This window comes from Ursus maritimus, unplaced genomic scaffold, assembly GCF_017311325.1.
Source record: "Ursus maritimus isolate PB19 unplaced genomic scaffold, ASM1731132v1 scaffold_26, whole genome shotgun sequence".
In the NCBI taxonomy this organism is placed as follows: Eukaryota; Metazoa; Chordata; class Mammalia; order Carnivora; family Ursidae; genus Ursus; species Ursus maritimus.
In genome coordinates, this window is record NW_024425119.1 from 11,844,803 (window position 1) to 11,856,135 (window position 11,333).

Sequence of the window (11,333 nt, forward strand, 5' to 3'; positions counted from 1 at the left end):
CTGGGACTGACACTCCAGGCCTATTCCGCTCTTCTGTATTTGCTTTTCTGCTTGACACTGACAAAGACTCTCTTCGTGACTGAACTGTAGCCAGGATCCTTTGAGCCCAGAGAGGCCCATCCTTGGGCCTGTTCTCCAAGAGCCCAGTTTTCGCAAGATTCCTGCCACGTTGGTTTAGCCAGAGTCTCCCACACTTGATATCAGATCACCCTTGATATCTGGCCAGATCCTTCATTCCCAACCATCCCCCAAGGTATGTCTGGCCACCCTGGCCTGCCTCCAGCAAGAATCCTATCAGGTTGGTTGAGCCAGATTCCCCCCCTTATCCCTGATTCTTCTTCTTAGCAATTTTCCATCCACTGACTCCTCCACCCTGCCCCTTAGCTAGGAAGTCCCACTTTTCCCGGTTGGATTCAAAGCTAAGCCCAGTCTCCCTCCCCTACTGCAAAACTTGACTGCAGTGGTCCCTATACCTAGTCCTGAATATCATCTACTTTATCATTTTAACAAGTGACAAAATTAACAACTCCTTTGGGCACCATTTGCATGTGTTCTTTTAAAGTGAGAGCTCATGCGAGAACTTCCTTTTGGCCTCAAAATCAAATGTCTTCCGTTCGCTTCCTTCTCCAGATCACTCCCTTCTACTTCCTGCCTAGTAAGAGGCAGAATCAGGATTCAGCTCCAACCTGTTCACCTATGCAGCCTGAGCCCTTGTGATACTGTATTATTTGTAAATGGGTCCATAAGCCGTTAAAAAAGCAAATGCCAGAACCTTGCGATCTCTATCCAAATGTCTCTCAATCAATTAGACAAAGAGGAGCCTGAAGGGAACACGAGGTGCGGAGAACGAAGTGATTTAACCAATGTTAGGAGGTAATTTTTCAAAGGTAGAATAAACAACCTGGGGAAAGTGGTAAGGACAGATTTTAAACAGTAAAGTACTATTGCAATGGGGAAAAGGGTCCAGTGTGAGATGAATGAAACTTGGATTCGTTCAGGGAGGAACGGGTGAATGGGGTTAAAGGGAGAACGAGAGCCAGTGAGCAGAAAGACAGTAGAGAACCAGTGAGCAGCAGAGAGTGAAAAATTTCAAAACAGAAGGGAGGGGAGGGTTGGTCCACTCGAAACCATCTAGGTTGGTTAGGCTCCTACCCTCCCACAGAGACTGGCAGACAGGGGCCCTGTGTTCAGGTGTTGGCTCAAACAGTAAGTTCTTTTGTGATCCTTGAGTTAGCTCAGCAAGCACTTTAGCTCAGGCCACCATAGGGATATGGCCATGTGCTCTTGGAAATTACGTTAGCGTTCCACTCAAGTCTTTCTGGCCAAGATTGAGGCCCAGTCAATAAAGGGCTCAGAATGAGCCTGGTTAGAACGTGGACAAAGAGAATCTTTGTCAATTCCCACTTAATACAAAAGAACATGTGTCAAATATTGTATTTACCTCATTAATGGATGGTGGAGCTGATATTATATTACAATCAGTTCAAAGGAGAAAAACTGCCACAGGTTTACAGTCAGCTAAGGAATACTGGAATCAACTGACAAACAGAGGCAAACTGGAAAACGGGTCAATACCCTGCGGACAATCAACAACCCCATTCCACGCATTTTAATGGAAGGAACACTTTGTGTTACTATCAGTCTCCTGTAAGGCAGCTTCTGTCTCTACAGAGCTGTAAAATAACCCAATCAATGGAAAGCAAGCAAAGGTACATGCAGGTATAAAACCAAATAATCTCCAAAGGTTCCAGCATTCCACTGAAAAGATATCCAAAAATATTTTTTTGTCCATTTCAACATCTTCTTGTTTTTCCTTACACCAAGCTCAACAGCAGTAAAAGTGAATTAAGAAAATCAAAAAGAGGGGCGCCTGGTTGGCTCAGTCTGTTAAGTGACTGCCTTCAGCTCAGGTCATGATCCCAGGGTCCTGGGATCAAGCCCCATGTTGGGCTCCCTCCCTGCTCGGAGGGGAGTCTGCTTCTCTGTCTCCCTCTGCCCTGCTCCCCTACTCCCCTGCTCGTGCTCTCTCTCTCTCTCTCCCTCTCAAATAAATAAATAAAATCTTTAAAAAAAGAAAATCAAAGAGATGATTGAAAAGCATCAATGATCAGGGATAGATCTATACAGTAAGTATTAGGAAGACAGTTCCAGTGGTTAGGTTCCTGAGCTCTGAAGCGTGGCCATCTAGGTTCCCTCAAACCCCAACTTTGCCACTTGTGATGGTATTATGTTGGGCAGTTTTACTCGGTTTCCTTGTGCCTCAAATTCCCCTTCTGTAGGATGGGCATAACAAGTACCTATTACATAGCTGAGTTAATCATTGATAAAGGCTCCATAAATTACAGATGCCACCATGATGCTTGTTGGAGCCTGTGGCCATGAAAACATGCCTGTATTTAGTCTACAAGGCAATGCTTGGCTAGACCAGAATTCTATCTTCATGATTGCTAAATTCTACACTAAGTTAACGTTAATTCTTTCTTGTAAGCTTCCCGTTGCTTCTAGTAGCCTAACTAGTTGCTCTCTGTCAAGTGTAAGATTTGAGTGTAGGCAAAATTTATCACCATTGCTTCCTTTGACTTTAGAGGTGACATTAGCATCAAGTATGGGGTTCTCTTTATTTATTGGGAGTGTTTAACAAAAGTCAAGTTAGTTTAAATCTGCTGTCACAATCAAACTCTGCTTCTGTGCCCATGTGGTCTCTGTAACCATCATCCATCTTCCTTCTGGTTATAGCAACCCCCCAACACTAATGCTTCAATTCCTTTATTTTGTCTTCACTCGAACATTCTAACCACAACTTACAGGATTTCCTTACAGGTGTAAAGGAGGGAGAAAACCTTTTTCCCTGGCCTCTTAGGTACTTCACCTGGGACCCTGCAAATTAGACAAAGGCAGGTTAACAACAGAAAAACAAATATAAGTTTATTAACACATGAAGCTTACATACACATGGGAGAAACTCAGTGATGAGTAACTCAAAGGGGTGGCTAGAACTTGGGGCTTACATAGCATCTTAACAGAAGAACAATACATCTACACAACTATGCAGACAAAGAAGCAGTTATTAACAGACATGCACGCACTGGCTGTAGCCATCCCCCAGGGCTCAGAGCAGAGGGAACAGGCAAAAATCCTCATCTTTGAGTTTAACCCAGGAAAGTGTTTGACTTTACAAGCTGCTGCCCGAGGGTCCTACTTCTAATTAGCACACATCTAAGTGCTAACTGCAATCCTTCCTGGAGCCTGAAAGAGCTGGTGGGCACTTCCCCTGCCTCCTCCCTCCTCCTGGCTCCACTAATAAAACCAAATTGTTGGCATCTCCTTGGAAGGATCTAGATGTGTCAACACATCTAGCGCCCCAACTTTTAAGGCTGCCACCTGAGGAATGGGCTACCAAATCACCCAGTTCTGATAGCCACCATGGCTTCCCTCTGCCTTCTCCCTCTAGCCCACTCCAAATCACCAGTGTCTCCCTGGAAGGAACTTATACACATGTCTGGCACCCCAGCTTTTGCAGATGCCAGCCAAAGGACAGACCCCAGATCACCTGGTCCTAAAAGCCAACAGGGCTTGCATTCACAGATCGCACAGGACTATAGCAAACAATGAAGCAGTTCTCAATGGGGGGGCAAGAGCACCCACCTTCACAGCGAGACACAGGTCCAGGGTAAAGGGAGCAGACAGAAAAGCCCATCTCCCAGTTTCTACTGGAAGGGCCCTAATTACATACTTTCCCAGCTGCTGCCTAAGGGTTTGACTTCCAATCAGCCTGCATCTAGGTGCAAACTATGAGTCTCCCCTTTGGGACACTGACAGGCTTTGGCACACCCTCAACTCCTGGGCGCCACTAAGAACAAAGCATGGATTAGCACAACGGTTTGAGAGACAACCAAGAGCCACTAGTAAAGAGATTGAATCAGTACTCAAAAGTCTCCCCGCAGAGACAATGAAGATGGCTTCACTGGTAAATTATACTAAACATTTGAAGAATTAATACCAATACTTCTCAGTCTCCCAAAAAGTAGAAGACAAGGGAACACTTCCAAACTCATTTTATATCAACATTAAGCCCTGATACCAAAACCAGACAAGAACACTACAAGGAAAGAAAACTAAAGGTCAATATCCCCAGTGAACATAGGTTCAAAACCCTCAAAAAATATTAGCAAACCAAATTCAACAAGACATTAAAAGAATCAATACACAGTAATCAAGTGGGATTTATTCCAGGGATGCAAGGATGGTTCAACATTCACAAATCAATGATACACCACATAACAAAATGGAAGATAAAAATCATACGATCATCTCAATAGATGCAGAGAAAACATTTGACAAAATTCAATTCATCTCATGACAAAAACTCAACAAACTGGGTATATAAGGAACATACTTCAACATAATAAAGGTCAAATACGACAAACCCACAGCTAGCATTATACTGAGTGGTAAAAACTGAAAGCTTTTCCTCTAAGATCAGGAATAAGACAAGGATGCCCATTCTAGCCACTTCTATTTCACATAATACTAGAAGTCCTGGCCAGAGCAATTAGGCAAGAGAAAGAAATAAAAGGTATCCAAACAAGAAAGGAAGAAGTAAAATCATCTCTATTTGTAGATGACATATTCTAACCCTAAAGATTCCACCGAAAAAACCTTTTAGACCTAATAAATGAATTCAATAAATTTCAGATACAGAACTCAAATACAAAAATCAGTTGCATCTATATAGACTGACAATGAACTCGTGGAAAAAGAAAAGGAAGAAAACAATCCCATTTATAATAGCATCAAAAATAATAAAATACTTAGGCATGAATTTAACCAAGGAGACAAAAGATCTATACCCTGAAAACTATAAAACATTGGTGAAAGAAATTTAAAAAGACACAAATAAATGGATAGATATTCACGCTCATGGATGGGAAGAATTAATATTGTTAAAATGTCCATACTACCCAAAGTCATATACAGTTTCAGTGCAATCCCTATCAAAATCCCAATGGCATTTTTCACAGAAATAGAAAAACAATCCTAAAATCTGTAAGGATCCACAAAAGATTCCAAACAGACAAAGCAATCTTGAGCAAGAAGAACAAAACTAGAGGCAACACACTTCCTGATTTCAAACTATATTAAAAGCTGTAGTAATCAAATCAGTATGGTCTTGGCCTAAAAACAAATACATAGATCCATGGAACAGAAGAGAGAGCCCAAAAATAAACCCATGTGTATATGGCCAACTAATTTTCATCAAAGGAGCCAAGAGTATGCAATAGGGAAAGGAAAGGATAGTCTCTCAAATAAACGGTGTTAGGAATACAGGCTATCTTCCTGCATGCAAATAAATGAAACACACACACAAAAATCAACGAAACTGATGAAAGACTTCATTGTAAGACCTGAAACTGTAAAACTGTTAGAAAAAAACATATGAGTTAAACTCTTTGGCATTGGTCCTAGCGATGATTTTTTGGATTTGACGCCAAAAGCAAAGGGAACAAAAGCAAAAATAAGCAAATGAAACCTCATCAAACTAAAAAGCTCTGCACGGCAAAGGAAACCATCAACAAAATGAAAAGTCAGCGTATGCTGTGGGAGAAAACATTTGCAAACGGTGTGTCCCATAAGGGGTTAATATCCAAACTGTACGAGGAACTCCTACAATTTAATAGCCAAAAAAAGCTACCATTTTTTAAAATGGGCAAAGAACCTCAAAAGACATTTTGCCAAGGAAGAGTTACAAACATCAGCACATGAAAAGGTGCTTGCAATCTCTAACCATCATGGAAATGCAAATCAAATCCAAGATGAATATCAACTCACACCTCTTAGGTTGTCTATTATCAAAAAGGTAAGAAATGTTAAATGCCTGTGAGGATGTGGAGGCAAGGGAACTCTTGTGCACCGCTGGTGGGAGCATAAATTGGAACACACACTACGGAAACCAATGTGAAGGTTCCTCAAGAAATAGATAGAAAATAGAATATTTTCAGCTTAGGGGCGCCTGGGTGGCTCAGTTGTTAAGTATCTGCCTTCTGCTCGGGGCGTGATCCCGGCGTTCTGGGATCGAGCCCCACATCAGGCTCCTCTGCTGGGAGCCTGTTTCTTCCTCTCCCGCTCCCCCTGCTTGTTTTCCCTCTCTCGCTGGCTGACTCTCTCTCTGTCGAATGAGTAAATAAAATCTTTAAAAATATATATATTTTCAGCTTAATAAAGAAGGAAATCTTGCCGGTTGTGCCAGCGTGGATGACCCTGGAGGGCATTATGCTAACTGAAATCAGCCAGACAGAGAAAAACAAGTACTGCATGGTATCACTTACATGCGAAACCTTAAAAAAAACAAAACAACAAAACAGAACTCAAAGACACAGAGTGTAGAGTGGTGCCAGGAGCTGGGAGGTGGGGAAATAGGAAGAGGTCAAAGGTTATGAAGTTTGTTATAAGATGCATAAGGTCTAAGGACCTAATGTATAACATGGTGACGATATAGTTGACAAGACTGTATTGCAAAATCAAAATTTAAGAGAGAACTTATGTATTCTGGCCAAAAAAATGTATGCCATGTGATGACTGTGCTAATTAACTCCGTGATGAAAATCCTCTCATAATGTATCAAATATGTTTCATATTTCAAATCATGCCGTTGTACATTTTAAATATATTACAATTTTGTCAGTTACACCTCAATAAAGCAGAGAGGGGGTCAATAAATGTGTATAGAAGTGACAAGACAAAGTAAAAGGGCTTTAGGGCTTTTGGGGTGGCGGACTGTGGGAAGGTAAATATACAGGGGAAACTAATGGGAGATGGGAATTGTTTTAGTAAGTTTTCTCTGTTGATTCCTCCAGTGCCAGCTCGAGGCTGGGAAGAGGCTCGGGTTGTCTCCCGTGATTAAGAATCGTCCTTCTTAATCAGGCAGAAGGCAGAACTTTCCTTGTGTCTGCTTCTTCTTAATTGCTCTCAGCTCAAAATACTCCTCAGGGCCAAAGTGGCCTGTTTTGGAATAGCATGCTCTGAGCGCCCTCACAGGTAGACTTTGTAACAAATGGGGCTTCTGCTCTGCTTCTTTTTTCAAATGTTTCATTTGAACCAGTTGCATTCCTTTGTTGCTTCATTTCCTCCGGTTTCATCACTGAGATTGAAATGAAGAGGAGAGTCAAGGGGGCGCCTGGGTGGCACAGAGGTTAAGCGTCTGCCCTTTGGCTCAGGGCGTGATCCTGGTGTTATGGGATCGAGCCCCACATCAGGCTCCTCCACTATGAGCCTGCTTCTTCCTCTCCCACTCCCCGTGCTTGTGTTCCCTCTCTCGCTGGCTGTCTCTCTCTGTCAAATAAATAAATAAAATCTTAAAAAAAAAAAAAAAAAAAAAAGACGAGAGTCAAGCCCCAGAATAGCACGGTGTTCATTCTAAAATGTGCTCATCTGGACTTTCGAGTCTTATCTGGTGTCCACTTTATACTCACTTACAAAGATGGGCAAAAGCCCCAACGTTTTCCTGAGGGTGAGCTTTTTATTCATTCATCCCAGCACTTAGGGATTTTTTCCCTTAGACATATTTCCCGCAATAATTTAAATAAATTCCAGAATCTAAGATTAAGGCAAATTGAAAATATAACAATTTCAAAAATAGCCATTGCCAATCATTCAACTCCTAGGAATCATTCCTTGGGAAACCATACAAAATATGGGCAAAGATGACAAAACCATACTCTGCAACATTATTTATAATAGCAAACGCGGGAAAACAAACAGAACATTTAAAAAATATCTGCCAGGTTGAATAATTTTAGTGCTTCCATTCGCCAGACTTACACGGCCATTACAAATTTTATTTACAAAATATGTTTGTTGGTATAGAGATAACCTTATGATACATGTTAAATGCAAAAAGCAAGTCACAAGGGGCACCTGGTGGCTCAGTCGGTGGAGCATGGACTCTTGATCTCAGGGAGTTGAGTTCAAGCCCTGCGTTGGGCATGGAGCCTACTTAAAAAAAAAAAAAAAAGCAAGTCACAAAGCTGTGATAACAACTATGTAAAACCATGTACACTGTATTTGTTCAGGAATGCTTCTGGTTGAAAAAAACACTCTAATCAGCTGAATCAAAAAAAAAAAAAAATGCATGGGTGAAAGGAGTCTCCCAGCCCCCACGTGGCAAGTGGAGAGCTCTCAGGAACCAGGGCAGTACTCCCTCTCCTGCTCCCTGGGACCCTACTGCTCTCTAGTTCTCTCTTGATTAGTTCCTTCATCCCTTTCTCTGTCTGCCATCTTTTACTCCTCTGCTTCATGGGATCCAAACATGACCTCCCAGATGAAACACCCAGCAGAGGCCGGCTAGCATCCCAGCAACACAGTTCTAAATTTCTGGCATATGGAATTGAACTGGCCCCCGGCTTGGGTTCTAAGCAATCTACTTCTTGTCCAGTTGGTTATGATGAGGGGGGCAGAGGGTCCTTTTGTCCACTTAGGTAGGGGTGCCTCTCCATACGCGCGTAATTGGAAGGGCAGGGGCAGGCAGACCCTCGAGACGTAGCTAAAGGTTATTGTCCTAGAAGGAAATACACCAGATTTTTAATAACATTTACCACTGACCGGATCATGGTGGCCTTTCCTTTATGGATGCTATTTTACACGTTTTCTACAACACTGTGTGTTTTCAGAATCAGGAGAAAAGTGGGTTGGGTTTGGTTTTTACTATATAACATGTATTGAACCCTGTCCCTATTATGCGTGAGCTTGCCGGGTACGGGAGTTGCCAACTTCAATGATTAATGGACGTTCTCTTGATGAGTCTGCCTCGTGCCAGTTCCCCCTTTCTTGTGTTTGTACTTAACCTTGCCAAGACCTCGTGGGATTGTAAATGGTTTCTGCAACCCGTGTCACTAAGTTATACAACTCTGCACACCAGTAACAACGCTAGCCCGTACTGTGTGATTAGTTATTGATGACAGGCATTTGTTGATTCTTGAACCATTTCAAATGAATAGATCTTGTTTGTTTTTTTAAGACTAAGTTGTTTAAGATGTTATGTATTGAAAGAGAGAGCACGTGTGTGCGCAGTCACGAGCAGGGCAGAGGGCAGAGGCAGAGGAGAGAGAACCTCGAGCAGACCCCCCCCCCCAGCAAGCCGAGCGAAGAGCCCCATGCGAAAGCTTGAACTTATGACCCCGAGATCACGACCTGAGCCAAAATCAAGAGTCAGATGCTTAGCCAACTGAGCCCCCAAACAACTGAGTTTTTTTTTAAAAAGAAAAACCATCCTTAATATTTTGTTACCCCTTAAGTTGACTGACTTGCACACGTCATGTGCCGTAAATACTAGTATGCTGGTTAACACTCACTTTGAGTCACCAAACAACTGACTTTCCCATAACCACTGTCCGTTTGTTTCTCTGGATCTGTTTGCCTAACATTTAAACAGCCAGCTCTTCCTTCACTTTAATGAAATTAGCTTTAATTCCTCTTTCCCCATTCACACTTCCCTCATCGTCATGTCTTACTGGCCAGCTCCCAAGGTTTCATGATCACACGTATGGCCGTAAATGTCTCTTTCAGTTAAGAATCTGGATGGAGTGTAAGTTCAGTGTTAACTCTCTCCTTTCACATACACAGGGAATTCTATCTTTAAAATCGTGGGGGGAAATGAGTCTCTGTGGCTTCCATGGCTGGGGTTAGAGTCTGTTTTCAAGACTTTTCCAGTGGTTCCATTTGAATATAATCTTTGAATCACAGAGGAGGGTAGCACGATATGTGACGTGAAGCTAGGACGGCCAGGGTTTGGCTCCCCGCTCCACTGACAGGGACCACTAGCAAAATATGCTGCCTCCCAGAGCCTGATTCCTCCTCCGTAAAATGGGAATCCTGACACCTGCTTCTCGGTTCTAAGATTAAATACGCGGACAATGCCTGTCCTCTATCAGGTGGTCAGTAAACATTTGCTAAACTGATGCAATGTGAAGAATGTAATGAACTATCAAGGAAACACCCATCTAATCCTCCTGAAGGGCAGCCAGAGCTTCTGATAAAGGGTGCAGAACTACTTTTAGAGTCAAATTACATGGGCAAAGGTCAGCCCCTCCTTCAGTTAAAAAGCTGGGGGCAGGACTTAACGAGGAAGTGGCCGTCCTTCTCTGAGCCTCGCTTCAGCCTTGGTCCTCAGCCTGAAGAGGCTGCAGCCCGTGGAGGTCCTGATGGCCTGAGCCTCCCTAAATGAGAAGCCAAGAAGACCTGGTGAAAGTTTCCTCTTCAGTTTTGTGGAGAGAGACTCAGGTCTAGAAATATCCTTGCCGCCACCAGACCTGAAGCAGGAGAAGCTCGTACCAGCTCCATGCCCAGGTAACACCAGGTTCGCAGCCCTCCCAGGAGGACACGGCTGGGTCTTCAGTCCAGGTTTTGCTAGGGAGGCAGGTCCAACCAGGGGAGAGGTCTACTGGCTTCATTATCATGTCCGTCTCGGGAGGCAAAATGACAGCTGCGAATCTGGGGTGATTTCCAGGAAAAGGGGACAACAGAGATACGAGGGGTTTCCAGGAAAAGGAGAGAAAGACAGATGAGGTTTCTCTTTCATTTCTCCTTTGCTACAGAAGGTTTGAGAGAGTGCAGTTAAGTCTATATAACTGTCTGGTTCATTTTTTAACATTATGCAGTCCTCTCTCATTGAGTGTGTGACGGCGTGTGTGATGACGTGACCGCAGGTGGGTGGCCAGGAGCCCACGGAGATGCTGACTCCCTCCCCTAGAGCGGGGATGGGGCTGAGGACAGGAGTCCCCGGGTTTGGCCCCTGTCCTGAGCACCTGCCTGGTGGGAACGTGGTCTAGCCCTGGCTCGACGCTCATCGGCTTCCCTGAGGACAAGGCCCGGGTAAAATGGGCAATCCCTCTCCCTCCGATCTGGAAAGCTGCCTCCTCTCTGCGTCCCCGCCCCCCTCGGAGCCTCTGTGCTTTGGTTTCACTAATGTGCCCCAAGGCTCTCGCAGTGTAGTTTCCCTGGTGGGAAAAATTAAGACATGTTACCTCATTTCGCCCTTAGGATTAAAAAGCAGGTCATCCTCAGAAATGACAAACTGGGGAGAGGCATGGAGATACTAGAAAGTCTGAAGTTCAGGGAGGAAGGAAAAAGGGCAGACAGGCTCCGAAGGGCACAGGGGGCATAGGGTGCTGACGGGGAAGGCTCAAGGCAGCCAGACCGAATTTAGCTGACAATCTGGCCCGGGAAGCCCCCTCGGCGATGAGTGTATAGGGGTGTGCGCGACACCCGGGCCTCACGTGTCTGTCCGGAGCAGTGGAAGTCAGCTCTTCAGCTGAGACTGTGCAGGTGTCCCCCCCCCC

The 11,333-nt window shown here is 44.0% G+C and overlaps 1 protein-coding gene across 2 annotated transcripts in view; it reads left to right on the plus strand.

Annotated features, from left to right (window-relative positions):
* Nucleotides 1–10,125: 10,125 nt before the first annotated feature.
* Nucleotides 10,126–11,333, plus strand: part of BCL2L14 (BCL2 like 14) — a 22,560-nt gene continuing 21,352 nt past the window's right edge. For both annotated transcript variants that reach the window (XM_008706993.2, XM_008706992.2), the window contains exon 1: nt 10,126–10,341. Coding sequence is in view for 1 of the 2 variants with exons in the window: in XM_008706992.2 (XP_008705214.2) it covers nt 10,334–10,341 (8 nt within the window). In the remaining variant the exon portion in view is untranslated. The remainder of the gene's footprint in view (nt 10,342–11,333) is intronic.